The following is a 26,766-nucleotide window of genomic DNA, read 5'->3' as shown; positions in this document are numbered from 1 at the left end:
CAAGGTCTTTAATTTCATTAGACATTTAACTGTACTGACAAGTCTGCCAACCCTCGGCAAGTCATTCATCATTATTAGAAACTGTGTAGGACCTAAAGTACTTCCCTGGCTCACTCCTGAGCGAGTTAAATAAAGTTGTGAGTCATATCCTGCTAGACGCACAAACTGACTACGGTCATGCATGTAGCTAGCAAAAAAGTGGTTAATTGTGGCGAATTTTTGGAGTAAAATATCATTATCGACAACATCAAATTTGAAATCAAAATATGCCGCACCTTCCTGGCGCTGGCCGTCCATCGCTGTTGCAACATAGTCCACAAAGCCAGTAAGGTTAGTAGTGGCAAAGAATATTTGAAATAGGGGGTAGATTGTCGAAGAAAATTTTGTAGCCACAGTAAAAAAGTGGCGCCATCTTACGGGGCATAACCCAAAAGCACCGGGAAGCACTTTTGGGAACTGGAGTAACCTTAGATGTTTTCCAGCATGCGGTATAGTTAGCTGTTTTTAACGAAATATTGTAAATGTATGGATTATATGTATGGATGTAATCGATTTCAACTCCCACTTTTATACATTCATAATCTTTCGATAAACAGTCTAGCTAAAAATGGAGGGATCGCGTCAGGGTCAGGATCGATAAAGATATCCATATCCGTGAGCTCCATCAGAGAGCAATGATGCCTCAATGTTGGCTGTAATATTTATGAGATTAGTGAATATATCATAGAAAGTTTATAATATGTGTGTAGATAAAATAGTGTATAAATGTTGACCTATAACTCTGTATTTGTATTCTTTTGGACCCGTTTTATTATTTTGCGATAAAACTGTAAAATGGTATCTATGTAATTGCCTATTTTGTAAAATATGCCATACGACTAAACAAATAGTGTATGTAACTGCAATTAGGCATGAAAACACTCGTGTGGTCCTTTTAAGAAACTCACCCCGTTCGTTTTTTAAACCCACACTCGTATTTTAATGCCTTTCATTATGTAGCAGTTATAGAAAGTAGTGTTCCCCAGGTTGTCCAGCATGCAATGCGCATGTGCGTGTGGTGGGCGCGCGGCGGCGGCGACGCGGTGTCGCTGGCCTGGTCGCTGCGCCGCGCCGCGCCGCGCCTGCTGCTCGACGACGCCGACCCGGCCGTGAGTTGTATTTACAGGCTCCAAAATCGTAACTGATTGTCTATGAGTTTCGCGTTTAGAGGACGACAAATATTGCCGGCTTGACGTGTAACGAGTATAAATTTTGCTTTTTTAATGTTATGTGATGTGGGGTGTTGAATTAGACAACTGTATCCTATATCAGGGTTATCACGGTCTTTTAAATGCAAATCCCAAAAAAACATAAATGTAAAATGAGAGCCAAGTTCAATATTAAGAATGTGTGTCGTTGACTCTCCTACAAAAGAATTGAGATGTATATGGGTGCCAAGTTCTGTGCTGTGTAGAAAATCCTGAAATTATAAAAGATTTGACTTGGCTAGTATTTACCAACAAACCAAATTTTTGAAAAGAGAAACTTAAGTTGTGAAGGGGTCAAAAGTAGCTGGAAATGGTTCGTGTAATATTACACACGGCTGCGTCGCCAGTTCCTTTTTTTTTACTTGGCTGAACACGCTACCGCGTGTCTAGAACTAAATAAGCAAATATAGCAAAGTGCAAAATTTAAGCAGCAAGCAATAGAAAAATGCTTGATTTAAATAGACGGAAAACTAGAATAATAAACGGAGCCATTTACACTTATCGATCAACCTTATATTAACGTAACTTTCATTGTATGAGTGACACCTGTATCGTTATACAGACAAAACCACCATTTTATTGATTCATGCGATATTTTCATTCACTCATTCATTCCATTCGTGCCAGGTCTTCTGAATGGAATGGTTTTTATAAAATGGTTGAATATAATGTGCGCAGGTTCGCCGCGAAGCCGGCAGCGCTCTGTACCGGCTCTGCTCGCGCGGGGAGGTGGCGGTCCTGGCGCCGCTGCTGCAGCTGCTGCTCGAGCATCTGCCCCGCGCCGCCGACATGCGACACCAGCACCAACAACAACATGTCGATGTAATTACATTTTATTATTTAACAATTTCACTCAAACAATCCGACACATAAAGACGCTTGCAATGAAACTCCTGCGGTGTCACTTGCGCTCAGGTTTACCTGTGTTTTGAGAAACCCGTTTTTATGGAATAAGAGGCAAACAAGCTGACTGATCACCTGATGGTAAGTGATTACCTCCGCCCATGGACACCCAACACCAGAGGGGTTGTAAGTTGCCGTTAAGATGGGAATACGCTCTTTTCTTGAAGGTCGTATCGGTCCGGAAATACTGCACGCGACAGGTTAAATTGTGGTGTTTTAATAAAACGTCGTCAAGGTACACATTCCACAGCCAGAGCGATTACAAAAGGAAATGATACCAGTGGGGCGACACTCCTCCTTTCGGTTATTCTCGGCTTCATTCGGCTCAGCATTGCTCCGAGCAATTATTAGGGTTGCCACAACTTGACGTCCCTATGCGTGCACGACTAAATAGCCGAAAGGGATAGTGCCATACATTAGAAAGGGTCAGAATCATTCGTCCCTGAAATGCTGTCAAACTTCGGTCTTGTAGGAAGTGTCATTTCTGTACGGTAGTACTCTTATTTATTCTGTGATTATACCTCGCTATTTTTTTTTATAAATAATAAGTCAATAACTTCTACTTATTTCATGATACCCACTTTAATCGGTTTCGCCTTCATTATGCAAAGTATTCTACAAGCATGTCCTTACTTTTCGTAGGTGGTTCATCATCACGCAGAAGAAGGCAAGGAGCCGTACGGGCCGGCGTGTCGTGACTACTTCTGGTTGGTGTGCAGGCTGATCGACGGGCTCCCTGAGGACTTTTTCAAAGGTATACTGACTGTACTTTTTCTTACCTATCTTCTTAATGATAGAACTCAACAGAAGATGACTTATTTTATTAAACATGTTATGTAATTTAAGTCTAAGTAGTGGGTAGTGACCCTGCATATGAAGCCAATAGTCCCGGCTTCAAATCCTGGTAAGGGCATTTATTTGTGTGATGAGTGATGCGCACGGCTATTTGTTCCTGAATCATGGGTGTTTTCGGTGTATTGAAGTATTTATAAATATTTATATATTATATTTTATCGTTGTCTAAGTACCCACTACACAAGCCTTATTAAGTTTACTGTGGGATTTAGTAAATTTGTGTAATAATGCCCTATAGTATTCTTTTATTTATTTAATTTGACAAGATATCTTACATAGAGAAGATTACATAGAGTCCGAGCATGGTAAGTTATCATGCCAAGTGATACGTCAAGTATGGCGCTCCTATGGGATATGTATGCACTATCACTACCAATGTGGGAGCTCATGTGTGTTGTCACTGCCAAGTACAAAGCGTAGACTCTATTTCTGCCCTCATAAACCAAATAGCGGTTCTCAAATCAAAATTGAATGCAAACATATTACATATTACCTTACATTCTTTATCTTAAAAATCCATTTTCAACATCATTTGTTATTGGGGGCAAATTTACTCTAGATTTATTTTTTAACGCCTTAACCTCGTCATACCCACCATACTCAGTGTATGCCATTAAAATTTAAATCAAAACAGGATTGATTTTTCTGTGTCCCACGTTTGTAGAAAAAAAAAAGGTTAACCTATTTTTTTTGTCTGCCTGCGCTCTGCGCTCTTATATCCGGGAGAACCAATCCCTAAGCGTAACTTCTTTCCAGAAGGCGCAACATCAGAAGACAGCGGCGCGCCAGACTTGAACGAGCTGTGCGAGCAGATCCGCGTGTCCCTCGAGAAACGGGAGATCATTGAGAAGCGCACCGAGCCGTGCACGCCCGACGACGGTCTCTATGGCCAACTCAGTCTACTTACACATTTGCTCAAGCATCCGTTGCGATTCAAGACTTCCGAGCAGGGTACTAGGACGTTAGAAATGGTAAGAACATACTACTATTTTTGATCTAGAAGCGTTTTCAACGGACCCTCGTGCCGAATGATACCGTAATTTGTTCGTCCCTTGAGAAACGGGACTTGATAGAGAAGCGAACCGAGCCGTGCGCGCCCGATGACTGTCTCTATGGTCAACTCAGTCTACTTACACATTTGCTCAAGCATCCGTTGCGATTCAAGACTTCCGAGCAGGGTACTAGGACGTTAGAAATGGTAAGAACATACTACTATTTTTGATCTAGAAGCGTTTTCAACGGACCCTCGTGCCGAATGATACCGTAATTTGTTCGTCCCTTGAGAAACGGGACTTGATAGAGAAGCGAACCGAGCCGTGCGCGCCCGATGACTGTCTCTATGGTCAACTCAGTCTACTTACACATTTGTCCATCCGTTGCGATTCAAGACTTCCGAGCAGGGTACTAGGACGTTAGAAATAGTAACAAAATATGTAAATTCTGTCATTAAATTAGTAAGCGACAGACTCCTAAGCCCATATACACCGTGTTTTTATTGAATTTCGTTAACTTCGGGGTATCGGTAAGTACGTTTACAGAAACTAAATGGCATAGTTAATTTTCAAAAAAAAAAATTTTTTTGTTTTTTTTTACTATTTTTATTTTTATAAAAAGTAACTAAATGTTGCATATAGCGTTGTTGTAACACGGGCATTACATTTAACTCAACCAAACAATTGAAACCTGTGACATATCAATGTCATTTCGAACGTCGATCGTCCGAGATAGTACTTACGTTTAGTAGCAAATGTATGAACTCGCACTAAACACTAATCAATAAGTAAACAGGCCCTAAGGCAAGTGTACACGCTCGTAAGGGCCTTATAAGATAAAAATTAATGATTGATTATCTCCGAAATGGAGTTAATTAGAATATCGGTGTCTTTGAGAAAGTTACTTAATTTAAGCTCAGTAGTGCACCCTCGAAATTAACGCAAATAAAAAAAAAACTCGGTGTATTTATACTGGCTTAACAGCTCGGGATCGGGTTGCTTTCCTAAGTGTTCCATTTAAAATATCCATAATCCAACCGCATCCAACTGAAAGCAGAGTGCCAGAGCCCTATTTAACAAACACAGGCATCCATAATACAAGTCCAACAATTATCAAAACATTTAACACACAATTTTGTCGGTAGGTGTTCTCGTTTCTGTTCGACGTGCCCAACCCGGAGCACCGCAACCTGCCGAAGTGCAAGTCGCAGAAGTCTCGCTCCGCGGCCTACGACTTGCTGGTCGAGCTGGTCCGCGGCGCGCCCGACAACTACATGGTGCTGCATAACAAGTTAATGGACCATCATAAACCAGGTCAGTTATTTAAGCAGGCATTTTTCAATGCATTTCTTATCTATACTGCCTTATAACTCGTAGAACACACTCCCACACTTATCGACATTGAATCGGCAATTGACACATTAACCCATTGGCGCCCATTGTACCAACTTGGGAACACCTGGGTTACGGCGTTTGATTCGATTTTCTATTGTATCTTTAATTAACAGCTTTAAAAAAAATGGTAGGTTCCCAAAAGTGGGTGTGGGCGCAAATGGTTTAAGCTGGTTAGATTTCCGACTTTCAACCTTCATTATCTTGCTGTGTGTACTGACGAGGATTTCGAAGAAGTAATATTGTGTTTGTTTCTATACAATATTTTTTATTCATTCTTTTTTTTTTTTGGTGGACCGTTTTTTTCTCCTATTACACAACTATCGATATCGATAAAAATCTAGATTGCGACGGTCGTCTTTCGTATCGCCGCGAAAATTTCGGGCTCTGATAACAAGTGTTGAAATTACCTTACCATTGAGCGGCATCTATATGTATGAGCATTTTCCAGGTCCCCAATCGTCGTACCCTTGGGACTACTGGCCGGCGGAGGAGTCCCGCTCGGAGTGCGGCTACGTGGGGCTGACGAACCTCGGGGCCACGTGCTACATGGCGTCGTGCATGCAGCACCTGTACATGATGCCGCAGGCGCGCGCCGCCGTGCTGCGCGCCGACCCCGCGCACAGCCGCCACGGCGCCACGCTGCACGAGATGCAGAGGATGTTCGCCTACCTCATGGTAAGGAGTCCCGCTCGGAGTGCGGCTACGTGGGGCTGACGAACCTCGGGGCCACGTGCTACATGGCGTCGTGCATGCAGCACCTGTACATGATGCCGCAGGCGCGCGCCGCCGTGCTGCGCGCCGACCCCGCGCACAGCCGCCACGGCGCCACGCTGCACGAGATGCAGAGGATGTTCGCCTACCTCATGGTAAGGAGTCCCGCTCGGAGTGCGGCTACGTGGGGCTGACGAACCTCGGGGCCACGTGCTACATGGCGTCGTGCATGCAGCACCTGTACATGATGCCGCAGGCGCGCGCCGCCGTGCTGCGCGCCGACCCCGCGCACAGCCGCCACGGCGCCACGCTGCACGAGATGCAGAGGATGTTCGCCTACCTCATGGTAAGGAGTCCCGCTCGGAGTGCGGCTACGTGGGGCTGACGAACCTCGGGGCCACATGCTACATGGCGTCGTGCATGCAGCACCTGTACATGATGCCGCAGGCGCGCGCCGCCGTGCTGCGCGCCGACCCCGCGCACAGCCGCCACGGCGCCACGCTGCACGAGATGCAGAGGATGTTCGCCTACCTCATGGTGAGCGTAGTATGCTTTGTGAACTGTGCAATAACCACGTGCAACATTGTATTAATAAATGTGTTTATGATGGATCAACTTTTTAACTCGTTGCCATGGTTACGTTCTCTTGGGTAATTGTTTAAAAAACCATCGTGTTATTTATACGTTTCCAATTCCGGACACCATATCTAGTTTAGTTTTATTTGTTATTTTTTTGAGACATTTCATTTCTATATCGTAAAATGGAACACATTAATTAGACAGTAGGTAGGGTACTTTTCGAATATTTTTTGACATTTATAAAAGCCAGTGGAAGGTAGATTTTTTTCGAGGGCTGCTCGTGGCCGTATACGCAAGCTCGTACGTCGTGAAAAATAAAAAATACCTAAAAACTGTCGATTTGTGTGCTCGAAACCCTCACCTGAGCCACTACAGCATCAGCTCGCCAATGAAGAGTGTCGGTACCGACAAAGCGATTCGTCGTGCAGAGACCGGGTGAGTTGGCTTTCGAGCTATTTGCTTTCACTGGCATAGATTGTTAAATTTCTCGTTGTCTAAAACAATTTCCCTATTCGAGGGCGATTGTACAATAAACAATGCAGTTTTGAGGTAGTTATAAACATTTAAATATTAAAATATTTTTTCAATAATCTGTTCTACAGTTGTACCCGGCTTGATGCGTCAGAACAAGTCAATAACTTACCTTTTAACCACCGTAGTTTGATATATATAACATACAATATCCAGCTCATTTCGCCGCAGTCTGATAAAAGACTAAACTTCGTGTAACTTCGTACCGGCGGTGACACGAGCACGCTCGATGAAAAATCCTAAGCGGTTAAAAGGTTAAAGGTGATAATTTTCACGAGACCGTACTGTATTTTCTTCAACAGGAGAGTGAACGAAAAGCCTACAACCCCCGCAGCTTCTGCAAGGTGTACCAAATGGACCACCAGCCTTTAAACACAGGGGAGCAAAAGGACATGGCGGAGTTCTTCATCGACCTCGTCTCCAAGTTGGAGGAGATGACGCCGGAGCTGAAGAAGCTGGTGAAGACTCTGTTCTGTGGCGTGCTGAGCAATAATGTTGTTTCATTGGTGAGTTACTGTCATATTTGTAAGAAATTGCGGTTTTATTTTGGCTGTATCAGAATTCGTGACCTACAAGGTTACAAATTCTTGAATTTTAAAAGTAACTAAAATGTCGTATGTTAATGAAGTGGATTATATGCCGTTAGTGAAATGAAGGATTACAACACCAAAGAACTAACAACCAACATTTTATGATTATTAATTCTTAGCAGCAGATAAATACAACTTTCCATAGTTCAAACACTAACGAAAAAAAGTTTGATAAATATATTGTAACTAGTATATTGGTCAACTTTTTTACTCCTATTATTGAATTTTATGTCACTTTTTTTTTTAATTTAATAGTTTTTCGCCTTACCCTTGATTGGCTCCAAACTACGAGGCGTGTTCATCCGCTTATTGACATTTCTTACTTTTACGCAGGACTGTCCACACGTGTCCCGGACTCTAGAAGAGTTCTACACCGTGCGTTGCCAAGTAGCCGACATGCGGAACCTGCACCAGAGCCTCGACGAGGTCACGGTCAAGGACACGCTGGAGGGAGACAACTGCTACACGTGCTCGCAGTGCGCGGCCAAAGTGCGCGCTGAGAAACGGTCAGTCTTTAGTGTTATGTTCCAACATTCAGTGTGGCACCCAACATGCATAACATGTGTCCTAACCTTCGACGAGGCCTGGAGGCCTTCTTTCGCTTCCTTCAGTTTCATACCATTCCTCATACACGCTCGCCGGTTTAGGGTACTCTTGACCTGGCCTTTCTTCAGGATATCCCCAATTTGATGAGGGAAAGTCCGTCGAGGTCCACCCATTCCACCTCCCTTATATACTCTTTGTTACCCTACTTTCACTCATTCTTCCCACGTGTCCAAATCATCTCAACATATATTCTCAATGTTTGTCACTACATCTTCGCCTTTTTATATTCACTGTGATATCTTCCAATCTCAACGGGTCAGATGAACGTTAATTGGACAACGTACAAAATACTACACATAACCTTTGACCCTGTTTTTATATTTTTTCTAATCAGTATTACGTCTATTGGGCGCCAAGAAGACTTGTGAAATACCTTCACTTTTTGTCTAAAGCGCCTATTACACTGCGTAGTAAGTGGGTTCCCAACAGATTGTATCGCGCCCCAACCAAGGTGTGGGTGACATCGGACCATCAAAAGTTTGGTTGGTCGCCACGTATCACAGCCTGAAGGTTTAAGGCTGGATATTCCAATATTGCATAAAACAAAAAAATATATAGCCACATTCTTACACAAATTGACTAAGTCCCACGGTAAGCTTGGAAGGCTTATGTTGTGGGTACTCAGACAACGAGATATAGACTTTGGACATAGATTAGAAATACCCTAATCGACACGTCCTATTCATCTATGTCCAGAGGGTAGAGACACGTTGTATAATATACAAATACTTATTTATGTATTTACATAGAAAACATCCTTGACTCAGGAAAAAATATCTGTGCTCATCACTCAAATGCTCTGACCGGGATTCGAACCCAGGACCATCGGCTTCACAGACAGGGTCTAGGACAGACCAGTCGTCAAAACATTGCATGATTTGTTACAGAGCGTGCTTCAAGAAACTCCCCCGCATCCTCTGCTTCAACACGATGCGGTACACGTTCAACATGCTGACCATGCTGAAAGAGAAGGTCAACACTCACTTCTCGTTCCCCATGCGGCTGGACATGTCCGGATACGTCGAGAAACATCTCATGCCGGCACAGTATCAAGGTAAGACTCTGAAAAGTTGTGATCTTGTTCCATGGTTAAAGGGTTCTGAATCGTGTAAAAAAATTCCATTAAATTTATAGTGCTTTAAGATTGTATCTGAATTCGAAGTGTGTATTTAGAACCACATGAAATCCTTTATCGACCGAGCGTTAGCGAAGGTCTGCGTTTCAACTTGGAAAAAAATGCTTTCGTATGTCCGGATGTTCTCCTTTACAGGTCTCATTTCTCAACCAATTTTCATGAAATTTTGTGAGCAGGTTCAAGTTAAATAAATTTTTCTTGTCGATTCAGTTTACGGAAAATTCTCAAAATGGCGAACCTCAGGAACGATTACAGCTCACAGCCACTAGTAATTTTTTTAGGTAATTCTTATTACATTTTCAGAAGAGAAAAGGAAATCTGCGGACACGAAAAAGGAAGGTGACAGTAGTCCAAGCACAGAGTCTGAAGATAACTTGGACACAGAAGAACATCACGAGTAAGTTAATAAATTTGCTTCTGCGATTCATTTAAGGAATTTACGATGAATTTTAAACCTAAATTAGATGGAAACAATCATGGATATTATAGACCACGCCACACTGCAACGCGCCTACAAGCCTTAATTTTTCCACTGTTTTCAGCATTCCATCACGTAGGCCTTAGCATTCGGTTGACGCCGTACGTTGTGTACAGCATAATGTATTATGAAAAGATAGAAAATGTTTATGAAATGTTCTCCAGAGATTAAGGCTACAGACTGGACACTATAGACGTCAATGAATCTGTTTTGGACGACAGCGGCTCCGCTTGCCGCATCGCCGGTCGCATGCGTCCAGTCCGCGGCCTATAATACAATACAATACACTCTATATTGTACGTCACACACAGTTTACAACACATGTACACAAACATAAACAAAGACAATTGGATAGAGGTAACGACAGGCGGTCTTATCGCGTAAAAGCAATCTCTTACAGGCATTTGCATAAATACTTTGGCTTAAATCGAGTGGCTGGCATCGTTCAGGTTGTCTTTTATAAGCGTGACGCAGAGCGGCTTCGATATTTCTGAGAGGCCATACCCTGATCCACATTACATACAACGTTAGTGACAGAAAAAAAGGAGGCAAAGCATACGAATGAGATGTCAAAAACGATGTACTGGGTAATATTCAAAGCTGCGGGCTGGGTATATTTATGGTGAATAGATAACTTTTAGTGATATAACTATGTCAGATGCGTGTCAGTTCTAACTATCAATAAGGATATTTAGACATTTACTTTACTCTTTGATTTAGACTTCGCCCCATAATGCCGTCATCGCCATCAAAAAGTCGATTTGCACTAAGTTACAATAAATAGATGTTTTTTTTTAAATTGCTATTAACTCTGAAACTAGGCGAAATCAAGAAAAGTTTATACGACATTTTAGTCTCTTAATGTGATCAGGAATACAGTGTTAAAATCTTTCGGTCTCCTCATGTTACATCGTGTAAACACCCACTTATTTTACCAATATATCTGACTCCACTTATTGTTTACCAGGTACGAGCTAATAGGCGTAACAGTCCACACGGGTACCGCCGACGGCGGGCACTACTACTCGTTCATCCGCGACCGGCAGCACGCGCACCACGACCGCTGGCTGCTCTTCAACGACGCCGAGGTCAAGCCCTTCGACCCGGCGCACATCGCCGCCGAGTGCTTCGGCGGGGAGATGACGGTAACCTAACCACTTTATTTGCTCTTCATCAGTAATACCAAATCAACAAACGTCACTTTCCGAAAGAAAATTCACGAATTATCATAAAACATACATAAACCGCTATTGGTATGCGTATAATCACCTCATCAGATTCTGTGTCCTTTCAAACAAACAGAACTCCTAGCCGTCTATAAGAAATTAACGTTTTTTTTATTATTTATTTCTTAAAAAAAAATTAAAAATGGAGATCCTTTTCTTTCGATATCTTGAACTTGGTTTTAAGAAATCATAGCCACTAATCCAAAATCATACAACAAAGATCCACATCTCCAGAAACATTCAAAATGAAATTTACTCCTGTATCGATATCCTGTACAAGTTCATGACCGCTCATCTTGGTCCCGTATCACCACCATCTTGGATATGTGAAAATATCGATAACGGATTTAACTTCGGAGCAATTTCCCTAATTCTGTATTTTCATTTCAGAGTAAAACCTACGACTCAGTGACGGACAAATTCATGGACTTCTCATTCGAGAAGACGAACAGCGCGTACATGTTGTTCTACGAGCTGAGTCCGCCGCGGAGCCAGCGTGGGTCCGAATGCGGCCCGCAGGAGGAGGCGCAGGTATTTAGAACTCTGTTACAATGTTCGTACAGTTCATTTTGGTTTGATTAGCACTTTGTTACAATGCTTCGTAGAATGCTGAACGGATGAGAGTGTTGATTATAGAATGTTCTTTCGTTTTATTGTTGCACGGCTAAAGCCGGGTCAAAGATTTCAAAATATCTACCGATTTAGCCGATATATGGGTGAATTTACTTTGTGCCGCAACGCCATAATGTAAAAAGTAACAGTGGACTAAAGCCTTTGATGTTTGCGTAAATGTCGACACCGCACAAGAATACAGTAGGGTTGTCACAGAGTTTTACACAATTGCCCAAAGGCTGGATAACACAATATGGGCAGCCCTGTAAGTAGTACCGAGCTACTAACGATGGCGATGTATACAGCTCGGGTGCACGCGACCCGCCCCTCGCACCCCGCACAATTGCCCTATCTAGACGGCTTCGTCTGATGACTGTATTGTTTTATAAACTGGCGACGCCTCCAAACGATTTCTTCCAGCCATTTGTTGCTCAGTTCTGTCTTATTGTGTTAGAAATACTGTTACTTTCAGCTTGAATACATTATCATTATTGTTTGTGACAGTCGTCGACAGCGGGCGAGTCTCCGCAGGCGGTGGAGCGGCGAAGCGACTCGACGCCCAGCGTGAGGCTACCCCCCGACTTGCTCAAGTGGATATGGGACGACAACATGCACTTCCTGCACGACAAGAACATATTCCAGCACGCGTATTTCACGTACGTTTTCCTGATATACAAAGATACATTGCTCACATTCTAAGTGTTTTTTTTAAATAATAAATGTTACACAGGAATGTGTATAACAGTAAATCCAAACCATTGAATCTACATCCATAGAAGCATGCTCGCTTTTTAACGGTTTCAGGAGCGGTGTTGACGTTGACACTTACGAATATTTTGCATGAGAGCGAGAACAAATCAAGGAAAACCATTTTTTAAATCGCATTTCCAAGGCACAGCAACATCAAAAAAACAAAAGTGACTGCGGTTGATATGTGCGTTACGTCTATAATATTATTTTCTGGGGAGTGGGTCTGACGAGATAGTGTTACTCTTTTAAGACTGGTATACGAGCATGTCCGCCTGAATTGAGTTACCCTTTAAGCTTGATTATTAGATCGATATCGCGTCACACTTTACATTTACCAAAGAGAAAAAAGCTATGTAATTTTACTGCCATCTTTCGACACATCATTAAAACTTTTAGAACGCCATTTGACTTTGATCCTCATTCTTTCACTGATTGTGTTAAATTTGTTAAATATCAAAAAGTGGTGCCATCTTACCGGGGTAAACCTAAATGTTATACCTTTGGCCTTTGATCTATTACATGGCGCCACTTTTTGATATTAACAAATTTAACACATATCTGTGAAAGAATAAGGATCATAGTCAAATGGCGTTCTAAAAGTTTTAATCACGTGTCGAAAGATGGCACTAAATTTACTGTGGCTACAAAGTTTTCTTGGACAATCCATCTCTATCTCAAACTCTGTGCGTTTACTACGCAGAATATAAAATTGATTTAATCGTGTTCTGTCAGGTTCATGGGTCAGATGTGCAGTTCAGTGCCGCAGTCGCTAATGACGCTACGGCCAGAGGTCACGGAGGTCGCGGCCCGGCTCTCCACGTCCTTCTTCATCGAGACGTTCATACACGCGAAGGAGAAGGTAACACACAATCTCACATAGATGGTAGGATCAACTAGATGTGCCATATGCGTACACCCGTAAGGGACAGAACATACGCAATGCGACAAATTAAAAACACGTTTTAACATTCCTGATAACATACCAAAAACCACCTACGTAATTTGGTAGGCTTATTTGTTGCCCACCATAAGTCATACTAAAATTTACGGTGGAAATAAAACATGAGACTGTCAAGGACAAACAATTAAAGCGCTTTCTCTGCTACTCCTACTGAAAGTTCCATAAGAGCATCTCGTTCGGTCATCTGCCGGCTTTATATATATATATTACTACTGTAACTAGTGCGAGTAAGACATAGTCCTCTGGTTTGATTCTCTCTTTCAAACAGTTTTTAGTATCTTATGATCTTCTGTATAGCCCGGTGATAAGGGTCAATTTTGATTAGCAAAAAAAGGAACCGGATTCTAGACTGGGTGATTTTTGAGTCAAAAATGTATTAAGATAGTCACACTGAACAAGGTTTCCCATGGGACCGATATGAAAATCATGAAAAAAATTACCTCAGACCCTCAAGGTGTCTTCATTTTTTTCGCGATTTTATGGTCAGTCCATCTTAAAACATTTTTGAAATTCGGGGTCACGACCCCAATATCACCCAGTATAAATCCGTGTGCTGATGAGAATAAATAATGGCTAACAACGTGTGTCTGTATGTCAGCCTACGATGGTGTCGTGGGTGGAGCTGGTGACGAAGCAGTTCAACGCGTCGGCGGCCGCCTCCGAGTGGTTCCTCGGCCACATGGCGGACGACACGTGGTGGCCTATGCAGGTACTAACTAATCTCGTCTGTAGTCCTCTACTCTGACGTTGAGGGCCTTTTACATCTCCAAATTTTCATGTGTTATTAATCATGATACTATGCAACTCTGTTATTTGATTATATTATAGTAATTATTTATGTAAATTTAACCAGGTATTGACTGTTGTATTTAATTATATAATGTTGCTATGTATTTTACACACTTGCAATGTAACTATGTATGTTTGTACGGGTCTAATCTTGAAAATTAAATTTGACCCCCTTCCTGGTTTCCGATGAAGCGGAAGTCAGGTGACAATGCAATATTATGGTACCATCGAGCTGATCTTATGATGGAGACAGGAGGTGGCCATAGGAACTCTGTGATGTAACAACGCAACCGAAATGTGTTGCTTGTTAGAATTGTCTCGATTGGTATTAGTTGCCTGTGAAAGAAAAGTACAGTCAGCGATAAAAGCTTGTACCAAAAATCTTATTTCATCTTACTATATGATGTCATTGTAAATGTTGTATTGACTTGTGCTTTCACAAGCCCTTTCAGCCCATGAGGCCTACTTACAGAATACAATTTTGAATTTTAACAACAACAAATTAAATCTATAATTAGCAAGGTCGTTGAATAAGGTTCGACTTAACGTTACCTCGCTCGGGCTCTGCTACGGTCAGCATAGACCACTTTTCGCGTAGGCATAAACACTTAGGTCAAATATAACACGAAAACGAATGAAGTGCATATACTTGCGATAGTGTTTCAGCTTCTTGTGCACTGGAACAGGGTACACTCAGTGGTAGCTATATCTACATACATACACATGACTTACATGAGTGTATCTAGTTATTACTGGCGTATGTGCCTGGCTCCAGTTATTATGATCGTTTATTACCAGTGGAGCCTACTAATATTAAAGTTCTCGCCGTATATGTTGATTCATAGGATTCTATTCAATATTGAACAAAATATCGGTTACGTTAACTATATTTTAATTTTCTTTTCAGGTGCTAATAAAATGCCCGAACCAGATGGTCCGTCAAATGTTTCAGAGGCTATGTATGCACGTAATACAAAGGCTCAGGTAACTATATCTCCATCTATATTACGTTCATCCTTATACACAAGATCCTAACGTCTATTTTGGCTTGTTTCAGATCTAGTCATTGTGCCTTATACCTGCAAGGTATGGAGGAAGGCGAGGATAACAGCAAGTTTGGTGAAGCGAGTTGTGTTACTAGGTTTATAAGAATGTTATTGTCACTGGTGAGTCCTATATTCATTAATAATCTTTGGCTAGTAACACTCTTACGAGATCAGAGGAAAAACGGCAAAGTGATTATTTGTATTCATGTCATTTCATTTGTTGTTCTTCTCCTGAAACCTTGGAAGCTATATATGTGTTTTTGTTTTATTTGTAATACATAAGTACTTTTGTCGGTGGTCTAAACTGTCGCGGGCACGGTAAGTCACGATTTAGTGTTGTAATATTATTTTCTATGGATTTTCTATTTTTTTGGGTGAAATTGTAGGACGCGTATGGCTGAACCCAGAATATATTGTAACTGAATTATGATCACGATAAGCTTATTTTCGTTTAGTTAACACCCCGCCGGTCTGTGATATGTTTATTGCGTAAAAAACAGAATCTTAAATCGTTTGTCATTTTGACATGACCACATTCTCATGAGCATACATCTATGGAGTGTGGAATTAAACGGAATGAAATCTCTTATGGTAGAACTGTTGCAAAAGTGTCCAGCTGTCAGCTATAAATAATAGTTCTAAATCTCTAGAGTAGCGCTAGAGTAGCTAAGAACCTTGGCTGCCTATGATTTGTTTTTTTTTTTTTCAAGTATTTTAGGTATTGTAGCGCCAACTATTTAAGGTTTTTTGACAGACACTTTTTGGTATATGGAGATTTCATTCCTTACCTCCACCTTCCATACATACATTTTTATCGCGGGAGCAACAACGATTTGACACTGGAATATTATGACAAATAAGCAATAACAGAAGTGACAATCCCATCAAGAAACGTTTATATGTAGCATATGTACCTATTAATTCAAAATGTAGCAGTAGAAAATTTAGATAAAATTTTGGTTATCAATTACGAAAATGAAAATAAAATACTTTAACAAGTAATTACTGATATTGAAATTAAATACATTAGCGACTTATTATTCATAGATATTGAAATTAAATACATTAGCGACTTATTATTCATAGTGAAATACGAGTTTTGTTGACCTCTTCCAACGAAAACTTCAAGAGGTTTAGAATGTGTAGGCAGAATATTCCGCTTATACAAAACAGACATTATGTTACACGTGTTCTTTGACAGACTTGTTTTGGCTCCCGCGATAACGATGTAAGCTCATGAGAAATGTCTGTGCTATTTCATGTTGAAGTGATGGGATTTTCTAGTTACATTACACGTTATTATTTCAGCACATCTTTGACCAGCACAAATTTTGATTTTGTTATACAAATAGTGTTACAATAAACTCGTAATGCCCAATCTGCATTTTAATATACACTCCGTTTCAATCTAATTAGAACCTTCCATAAATGAAATAAAGTAGCATTTCTTTTATTTCATTGCTTTCTCAAACAAATGAAATTCATCCCAATTTACTATTCAACAAGGTTCAAATTAAAAATAGAAAATTTTGTATTATAAACTTAAAAACATACTATGCTTCAGTTATACAGGTTGTATAACTGTTATACAGGCTGTTTAACTGTTATACAGACTGTTTAACTGTTATACAGGCTGTATAACTGTTATACATTGCCATTAATCTATAGGTAGATAAAAAGTGTAAACGCATCCCTGATGTCGCATGCACAAATACAAGCAACCGTGTAGGCACGCACTCGTGTGTCAAGCCGTTCCGTGTAAAAGCTACCTTACCGACTAAATCATAAGTGTTATATTAGCGTGTGCGCCTTAAGGCTTCCATTTTCAACCTTTTTTTTATTTTGTTGTGACGTCAGTGGCGGAATCGGAAGCTACCGCGGTTGAACTTGCCCGCGCTGAAAGTGAACATTAATTGGGGCACGGGACGTGTTGCCCACGATGTTGCCGTTGTAAGTGTATTGCATATTGATTGTCACTGGGTTGAGCAGCTGAATCTCTAAATTATCTCTCACTCATACTTGTTAAGTGCGAGTGAGTTCGCTGCAAGACCTTGCACACTGATCGTGTGTCTTATTCAAAAGTAATAACCACTAATGTTGTAGTGACAATTGGCAATAAACTTATAATATTTGTGTTGTAATTTGAGCTGTTTGTTTGCAACAAGTATTGGCGGTATTTTATTTTTTAATTTACTGGTATGAGTGAAGTTAATTGCCAAATTATTCCCAACCCCTAAGCAAATGTAATTTTTACTTAGTGATAGAGATTGCATTATCGCGCACGAGTCTAAAATCGGAATACTGTGATCAAAATTAAATAATAACAGTCAGCGAATATCTGGGCGAATCAACTTTTTTGTGTTGTTATCCTGTCCCGTTCTCCAAGGGACAATATTCGCACAGTTTGTTCGAAGTGATGTTGTAATTGTATGACGATTTACTAACATGCTCACTACCAAAATACCACAACCTAAAATACCATAAAATCAGGATTTCAAGAGGTTTTTTTTTCCCTTGGACAACCCCAGGGAAAAAAACCGTAACCATGGCAACGAGTGACACGAAAAAGTTGATCCACCCATCTAATAAAGCAAAGGATGCGTCATAAAATCATACTTATTCCGCTGTAGGGCTTTAACAGAGTAAACTGACAATTTGTGACCCTTATTGTCAAGATATAAGGTCCATCGATGTTCAGTAATGAGTCTTCCTGTTAGTACTTGCGCTTACTCTTCAAAACATTCATGTAAACTAGACTTTACCATAAAAATAAACTACCGCAAATACTGAAAACGCATTCAAAATGTTGAACACTGCGTGCTTGTTAGATGGAGAACGGAGCGCGATCTCACCTGCGGCACCTCACCGAGTACTTCAGCCTGCTGTACGAGTTCAGCAAGATGGGCGAGGAGGAGGGCAAGTTCATGCTGCGGATCAACGCCATCGCCAGCATGGTCAGCTTCTACCTGGGCCAGAACACCGCAACGGTGAGTGACGATATATTGATGTAGCCGACAGCAAGAGTGCAGCAAGATGGGTGAGGAGGAGGGCAAGTTCATGCTGCGGATCAATGCCATCGCCAGCATGGTTAGCTTCTACCTGGGCCAGAACACCGCCACGGTGAGTGACGATATATTGATGTAGCCGACAGCAAGAGTGCAGCAAGATGGGTGAGGAGGAGGGCAAGTTCATGCTGCGGATCAACGCCATCGCCAGCATGGTCAGCTTCTACCTGGGCCAGAACACCGCCACGGTGAGTGACGATATACTGATGTAACCGACAGCAAGAGTGCAGCAAGATGGGTGAGGAGGAGGGCAAGTTCATGCTGCGGATCAACGCCATCGCCAGCATGCTCAGCTTTTACCTGGGCCAGAACACCGCCACGGTGATTGACGATATACTGCTGTAGCCGACAGCACGAGTGCAGAAAGATGGGGAGGATGAGGGCAAGTTTATGCTGCGGATCAACGCCATCGCCAGCATGCTCAGCTTCTACCTGGGCCAGAACACCGCCACGGTGAGAGACGATGTACTGCTGTAGCCGACAGTACGTGTGCAGCAAGATTGGCGAGGAGGAGGGCAAGTTCATGCTGTGGATCAACGCCATCGCCGGCATGGTCAAGTTCTACCTGAGAACACCGCCACGGAGAGTAACGATGTAATACTGTATTTGATATAGATGGGGAACGACGACCGGTTTGGCCTAGTGGGTAGTGACCCTGCCTACGAAGCTGATGGTCCCGGGTTCAAATCCTGGTAAGAGCATTTGTTCGTGTGATGAGCATGGATATTTGTTCCTGAGTCATGGGTGTTTTCTATGTATTTAAGTATTTATACATTTTAAATATTATATATATCGTTGTCTAAGTACCCTCAACACAAGCCTTATTGAGCTTACTGTGGGACTTAGTCAATTTGTGTAATAATGTCCTATAAATATTTTATTTATTTATTTAACGCCATCGCCAGCATGTCATGTTATCCATTATTATAGAATGGATAAAATATCCATATTTTTAACCGGTTAAGTACTAAAAAGGAATACATTTCGTAGTTAGTGTCGGCTCCGCCATCTTAACTTTTTTGTTAATGGTGCTGTGATATATCTCTATACCCAAGAGTTGTTATTACTTAAAAGAATCAGTGGTTAGTTGCCTTCTAGTATTCAAGGAAAAGGATCAACGACTTGCAGTGTCAAAAACGAATGCAACTTAACGCTTACATGACCGTGTCGATTACATGATTTGCTTACTCAACGTTATATTTGTCTCAGGTGGAATCACCATCGGAAGAAGCGGGTGGCAGCGGAAGTGGAAGCGGTAGCGGCAGTGGGAACACAGAAAGCGCAGGCGATAAGTTACGACCGGGCGCTCTAGACAAAATGGTGGCGCTAGTGGCGGGTCTTGTGGAGCGGTCGAGGGACGCCAGCGGGCATTTAGCGTTGCAAGAGGCTGATGCTAAGGCGCTGCTTCATGCTAAGGTACAATATATATACAACATTTGTCAGAGGTAAGGTTTAAAATAACAATACATTATGAAAACCTTTTGATTAATGTCGACTGCACGGTATATTTTCAGGGTCAGATATAATAGATATATTTATTTTCATTTATTCAGCTTGAATGATTTAATGAATTGTAATTTTATTTTATTATTTATTATAATTTTAATTATTCCTTTGATTGCATGACATGATAGACTGTATTTACATGCTCAATTGTGAATCGAGTGCACTGTACAACAAATTTTATGTCACCATCTTCATTCCCTGTATTCTGGCAGAATCAGAATCAGAAATTATTTATTTGCATCGATACAGAAAATAAATAATTTATATTTGTAAACTTGTACATCTTTCTTTAGTTTTTGTTTATTCCACATAATAAATTCTAATTCCATGACTATGTCAGTATACCGAAGGATTTACTTAGGTAACGAGTTTATCTCTGTCTCTGTCAGTCAAAATGTCTGATCTGTTTTCTTCTTTCCCCAGGGTTTCCCGTTCATCTACCAGCAGACGCGCGACTGCCTGAGCCTGCAGCAGACGCGCGCGCTAGTGTTCGCGCTGTGCCGCTGGAACGAGCCGCTCGCGCAGAAGATCGTCAGCATGATCTTCCAGGCCATCGCCAAGCACTCCGAGGTACTGGTCTAGTCAGTCTATCCCGTGGATTCCCTATAGAGCTACAAGCAGACTGCCTGATGAAGACCTATGCTGAAACGCGCTAATGCAGAAGAACATCAGCATGATCTTCGAGGCTATCGTCAAGCACTTCGTGGTACTGCGTCTAGACAGTCTACCCTCAGGTTTCTCTGTAGATTAACACGCAGACTGCTTGTTGAAGGCCCACGCTGGAACGAGCCGCTTGTGCAGAAGATCATCAACATGGTCTTCCATGCGTGAAAGCGTATTTTTCCTCGGACACCTTAAAACTATATTTATTTCGAACTAAACTGTTGGCATAACCCTGACGCAAACGTGTCAGCTTTTCATTCCTGGACGGGTTCAGAACTAGCACAAATCTGGGAAAACTTGGACGGATGGAAACCCTTAATAAGCACTTATACAAATTATGCCTTAAACAGTTTTTAGTCACTACTTTATCACTACGTGTATTTACGTATTTTGTCTTTTTGTTCACAGAGCTGCGGGTCCTTCTTCAAGTTGCTGACGCTATTGGTTGAAGGAAGCGGCGGCGGCGCGGGGGCCAGCGGCGGGCTGCCCTGTTTTACCCAGCTAGTGCTGGCGCGGCTATGGGACTGCGCGGACGTGTGCCCTCACGCTGCGCTCGAATGGCTCGCGTTACAGGTAAGGACAGCGCGGATTCAAGTCTGTAACAAGTTAATTATGACGAGATCATGGAACTACGAGGGTGGGATGATAAGTAACTGGCCTAAGTAGAAAATACTTGAATTTCGGTGTTAAAACTAATTTTATTTTTCGACATAGTCTCCACCTAGCTCTATGCACTTATTCCATCTTCGCTCTAAAGCTGCGATGCCCTCCATAAAATGATTCTTTTCGAGGCCTGCAAAATACTCCTCCACAGCGGCTATGACGGCATCATTAGTGGCAAATTTCTGTCCACCCAAAAAAGTTTTAAGCTTCGGGAACAGGTGGAAGTCGGATGGTGCCAGATCAGGCGAATAAGGTGGATGGGGCAGCAAATCATACTTTAATTCGCCGATTTTTGCCATGGCTTTAACACATGTGTGAACCCTAGCGTTGTCTTGATGGAAGATGATTTTTTTTTTGCTAAGCCTGGTCGTTTTTGATGAATGCATTGATGAAGCTTATCTAAAAGATTAGCATAGTATTCCCCATTAATAGTTTTACCTTTGGGAAGGTAGTCTATCATCAAAATTCCACTAGCATCCCAAAAGACGGAAGCCATAACTTTTCCAGCCGACTTTACAGCCATAGCTTTTTTGGGACCCGAACATCCAGATTCAGTCCACTGTTTTGATTGAATTTTTGATTCTGGCGTGTAGTGGTGAACCCATGTTTCATCTGTTGTTACAAATCGACGCACAAAATCAGCTTTATTTTTCTGAAAACGATCCAAACATTCTTCCGAATTTTGCACGCGGATTCTTTTTTGATCGTGCGTAAGCAATCGCGGCACCCAACGGGCGGATAACTTTTTCATATTTAATTCTTCACTTAGAATATGATGTACCCGTTCCTATGATATCCCTGTAGTGTCAGCTATTTCTGATAACTTCAATCGTCGATCTGCCAAAACCATATCGTGCACTTTGGAGACCATTTCCGGAGTTGTGGCACTTTTTGGACGTCCAGAGCGGGCTTCATCTTGGACACTTGTACGGCCTCGTTTAAATTCAGCCACCCAGTTTTTTACTGTGGCGTGAGAAAGAGCACATTCACCTAAAACATTCTTTAACTCTTCATAAATACCTATCCCCTTCATACCCTTCATGTAAAGAAACTTTATCACCGCTCTTTGTTCAATTTTATCCATTTTGAAAACAATCGTCACAATATATTTTCAAATAACAGAAAATCGATAAAATATTTAAGCCATCAAATTTAAATTTCGAACACAGATAGCCAGAGACACGAAGCTTAAATTACGCTAGTTTATTTTTAAATTCAAACTTTTTAAATAGCTAAGGCCAGTTACTTATCATCCCGCCCTCGTACTATCCGTTGGTGGAAACTAACATTTAGGTACATCTTTTATCTATGTGTTGTATTAGGTCCCGCGCAACAAGGCGGCTCACGCTTGGGCGCTGCGCACAGCGGAGCGCTGGGTGGAGCCGCAGCTGCTGGCGGCTCCGGCGGCGCGCGTGCGGGCCGCGGCCGCGCTGCTGCTGGTGGCGCTGGTGCCGTCGCAGCACTTCCGCCAGGGCTACGCGCGCGCGCGCCCGCCGCCCGCCGCGCCGCACCAAGCCAAGCTGCCCGACACGGCGCACCACACGCTGCACCAGGTACCCTGCTGTAGCTAGGTATAGCTGCTGGTGCCGTCGCAGCACTTCCGCCAGGGCTACGCGCGCGCGCGCCCGCCGCCCGCCGCGCCGCACCAAGCCAAGCTGCCCGACACGGCGCACCACACGCTGCACCAGGTACCCTGCTGTAGCTAGGTATAGCTGCTGGTGCCGTCGCAGCACTTCCGCCAGGGCTACGCGCGCGCGCGCCCGCCGCCCGCCGCGCCGCACCAAGCCAAGCTGCCCGACACGGCGCACCACACGCTGCACCAGGTACCCTACTGTAGCTAGGTATAGCTGCTGGTGCCGTCGCAGCACTTCCGCCAGGGCTACGCGCGCGCGCGCCCGCCGCCCGCCGCGCCGCACCAAGCCAAGCTGCCCGACACGGCGCACCACACGCTGCACCAGGTACCCTACTGTAGCTAGGTATAGCTGCTGGTGCCGTCGCAGCACTTCCGCCAGGGCTACGCGCGCGCGCGCCCGCCGCCCGCCGCGCCGCACCAAGCCAAGCTGCCCGACACGGCGCACCACACGCTGCACCAGGTACCCTACTGTAGCTAGGTATAGCTGCTGGTGCCGTCGCAGCACTTCCGCCAGGGCTACGCGCGCGCGCGCCCGCCGCCCGCCGCGCCGCACCAAGCCAAGCTGCCCGACACGGCGCACCACACGCTGCACCAGGTACCCTACTGTAGCTAGGTATAGCTGCTGGTGCCGTCGCAGCACTTCCGCCAGGGCTACGCGCGCGCGCGCCCGCCGCCCGCCGCGCCGCACCAAGCCAAGCTGCCCGACACGGCGCACCACACGCTGCACCAGGTACCCTGCTGTAGCTAGGTATAGCTGCTGGTGCCGTCGCAGCACTTCCGCCAGGGCTACGCGCGCGCGCGCCCGCCGCCCGCCGCGCCGCACCAAGCCAAGCTGCCCGACACGGCGCACCACACGCTGCACCAGGTACCCTACTGTAGCTAGGTATAGCTGCTGGTGCCGTCGCAGCACTTCCGCCAGGGCTACGCGCGCGCGCGCCCGCCGCCCGCCGCGCCGCACCAAGCCAAGCTGCCCGACACGGCGCACCACACGCTGCACCAGGTACCCTACTGTAGCTAGGTATAGCTGCTGGTGCCGTCGCAGCACTTCCGCCAGGGCTACGCGCGCGCGCGCCCGCCGCCCGCCGCGCCGCACCAAGCCAAGCTGCCCGACACGGCGCACCACACGCTGCACCAGGTACCCTACTGTAGCTAGGTATAGCTGCTGGTGCCGTCGCAGCACTTCCGCCAGGGCTACGCGCGCGCGCGCCCGCCGCCCGCCGCGCCGCACCAAGCCAAGCTGCCCGACACGGCGCACCACACGCTGCACCAGGTACCCTACTGTAGCTAGGTATAGCTGCTGGTGCCGTCGCAGCACTTCCGCCAGGGCTACGCGCGCGCGCGCCCGCCGCCCGCCGCGCCGCACCAAGCCAAGCTGCCCGACACGGCGCACCACACGCTGCACCAGGTACCCTACTGTAGCTAGGTATAGCTGCTGGTGCCGTCGCAGCACTTCCGCCAGGGCTACGCGCGCGCGCGCCCGCCGCCCGCCGCGCCGCACCAAGCCAAGCTGCCCGACACGGCGCACCACACGCTGCACCAGGTACCCTACTGTAGCTAGGTATAGCTGCTGGTGCCGTCGCAGCACTTCCGCCAGGGCTACGCGCGCGCGCGCCCGCCGCCCGCCGCGCCGCACCAAGCCAAGCTGCCCGACACGGCGCACCACACGCTGCACCAGGTACCCTACTGTAGCTAGGTATAGCTGCTGGTGCCGTCGCAGCACTTCCGCCAGGGCTACGCGCGCGCGCGCCCGCCGCCCGCCGCGCCGCACCAAGCCAAGCTGCCCGACACGGCGCACCACACGCTGCACCAGGTACCCTACTGTAGCTAGGTATAGCTGCTGGTGCCGTCGCAGCACTTCCGCCAGGGCTACGCGCGCGCGCGCCCGCCGCCCGCCGCGCCGCACCAAGCCAAGCTGCCCGACACGGCGCACCACACGCTGCACCAGGTACCCTACTGTAGACCAGCCGATTATAGCCCACCTCAAACCGCTTCAAACATTCAAAGTTTCCGTTCAATATACATAGTTTTAAAAAATCTCAACGGGGTTTTGGTCCACCTTGTAATACCACCCAATTTGCAGGTGTACACAATGCTCCTGGGCAAGCTGAAAGCGGCGCGGAAATACACCGACATAGCGGTGCACGGCACCATGAAGCTGACGGCATATTTCGGTGTCATGTCTTACTGCGTCGTCAGCCGCGTCGAGAAGCTCATGGTAAGGACCTCCTTTGCAGGCAATATTGATTAAATTTTGTAACAAATCTCATAAAAAAAAAACAACTGAAGACATATTTGATCTGCAACCAGCCTGTAAACTACTTAAACTGATTAATATTAATAAAAAAATACTTGTACTTAAAAATTGAGCTTGGTCTTCTTTTCAATTGGATTTGTTTCCCTATAAGGAAGTTGTTATGTTAAATGTTTAAAATTACTTAAAATGCAATTCTTGTTATATTACAAAACAAACTCGGTTTCATTTGTAGTCCGCTAGTCGTTTGGTGCTGTTTGGTTGATTTTTCTTACACTTCGTCCTCTTTCCATCTAGTTCGGCCAGTACTTCAACGACCTCTGGGACCTGTACCACCCGGCGATATCAGAGCCCTCGGTAGCGGTTCATCCGAACAAACAGGCGCTATTAACATTTTGGCACGCTGTGTGTGTGGATTGCGCGGAAAATGTTCAGCTGGCGGTGGCCAACCAGCGGCTCACGAAGCACATAGCGTTCAACTATATACTGTAAGTGCTTGCATTATGGTTCAAATTTGGGCACTATAAAATTAAACTGTTGTAACCACGTTCATGGCATACTAATAGTAAGCTGGTGTGTAGTTTCAGCATGCTTTTGCGTAAATGTGCTATAAATTCCCATATTGTCTATATAGAATCATATTAAAATATATGTATATTGTTCTAACTGGAAGTGAAACAAAAGGTCGCGGTCGCAATTTTTAGAATAGAAAACCAGAAAATGATTCATGGGTTGGAATATACGGCAATGCCATGGCCGCCGGCATTGTATAAGACATAATCATCGTAATTTCTATGTTTAATCATGGTCGTAATCTTAACACCTAGATTGAAACCTCAAACTCCCTAAAGATTTTCGAGATTTTCTGTGAAGTGATATGCCTATAGTTATCATGAATATCCCTTTCGCAGTGCGGACCACGAGGACGGTGAAGTAGTAGCGTACAACCGCGCTATGCTCCCTCCCTACTACGCTCTCCTGCGGCTGTGCTGCCGCCGCTCGGGTGCCTTCGCTCGCTCGCTCGCCCAGCACCAGAACATACACTGGGCCTTCCGCAACATCGCGCCGCACGCGCACCTCTACCCCGGCGCGGCGGAGGAGCTGCTCAGGTATGCTATCTCTACTATATCTAATGGGAAGGCTTTTAGAGACAGACCAAGATTTTGACAGCCCAGTACAGTGCAAGTGTTATCTTAAACGTGAAACTTCTATTAAATGATGACGTTTACTTAACACTTGCACAGGCTTATCTTAGTCTGACTTTATCGCCGCACTTCCCGCCAAAGGAGCAAAACCTGTTCCTTCGTCTTAGATAAGATACATGGCACACCAAGAGCTCGTTTCGCTCGTTTCTTCCGAGAACGTGCAGACATGGTGTTCTTCAAGAAGCGGGTACTGAGGGTTCTCAAAGATCGGCAACGCATAACGACGACGGTGACCGCTGCCTTCCGCCGTCTTTATCTATTTGATGCGGACTGTTCTAAGCGTGTGAAAGTAGCTCGCCACCATGGTATTTGTTGAAAAGTAACCCCCCGCAAATCAAGCGCTGAATATATCGCGCACTTATAATCTGTGCCTT

The 26,766-nt window shown here is 44.4% G+C and overlaps 1 protein-coding gene across 1 annotated transcript in view; it reads left to right on the top strand.

Moving 5' to 3' along the window:
• The window catches only part of LOC133528651 (ubiquitin carboxyl-terminal hydrolase puf), a 60,202-nt gene that overhangs the window by 26,228 nt on the left and 7,208 nt on the right, over positions 1-26,766 (top strand). Inside the window, exons 26-50 of the mRNA XM_061866106.1 lie at positions 1,026-1,148; positions 1,926-2,069; positions 2,793-2,904; positions 3,762-3,976; positions 5,143-5,311; positions 5,841-6,067; positions 7,516-7,719; positions 8,137-8,309; positions 9,297-9,463; positions 9,848-9,941; positions 10,990-11,167; positions 11,639-11,779; positions 12,365-12,516; positions 13,343-13,469; positions 14,170-14,280; positions 15,268-15,344; positions 15,418-15,526; positions 18,235-18,393; positions 19,681-19,887; positions 20,401-20,547; positions 21,049-21,213; positions 22,626-22,856; positions 25,017-25,151; positions 25,485-25,675; positions 26,099-26,296. Coding sequence (XP_061722090.1) covers positions 1,026-1,148; positions 1,926-2,069; positions 2,793-2,904; positions 3,762-3,976; positions 5,143-5,311; positions 5,841-6,067; positions 7,516-7,719; positions 8,137-8,309; positions 9,297-9,463; positions 9,848-9,941; positions 10,990-11,167; positions 11,639-11,779; positions 12,365-12,516; positions 13,343-13,469; positions 14,170-14,280; positions 15,268-15,344; positions 15,418-15,526; positions 18,235-18,393; positions 19,681-19,887; positions 20,401-20,547; positions 21,049-21,213; positions 22,626-22,856; positions 25,017-25,151; positions 25,485-25,675; positions 26,099-26,296 — 3,956 coding nt within the window. The remainder of the gene's footprint in view (positions 1-1,025; positions 1,149-1,925; positions 2,070-2,792; positions 2,905-3,761; positions 3,977-5,142; positions 5,312-5,840; positions 6,068-7,515; positions 7,720-8,136; positions 8,310-9,296; positions 9,464-9,847; positions 9,942-10,989; positions 11,168-11,638; positions 11,780-12,364; positions 12,517-13,342; positions 13,470-14,169; positions 14,281-15,267; positions 15,345-15,417; positions 15,527-18,234; positions 18,394-19,680; positions 19,888-20,400; positions 20,548-21,048; positions 21,214-22,625; positions 22,857-25,016; positions 25,152-25,484; positions 25,676-26,098; positions 26,297-26,766) is intronic.

This window comes from Cydia pomonella, chromosome 19 (genome assembly GCF_033807575.1).
Source record: "Cydia pomonella isolate Wapato2018A chromosome 19, ilCydPomo1, whole genome shotgun sequence".
Lineage (NCBI taxonomy): Eukaryota > Metazoa > Arthropoda > Insecta > Lepidoptera > Tortricidae > Cydia > Cydia pomonella.
Note: the sequence above shows the minus strand (reverse complement) of the source record. Positions and strands in the feature narration are given on the sequence as shown.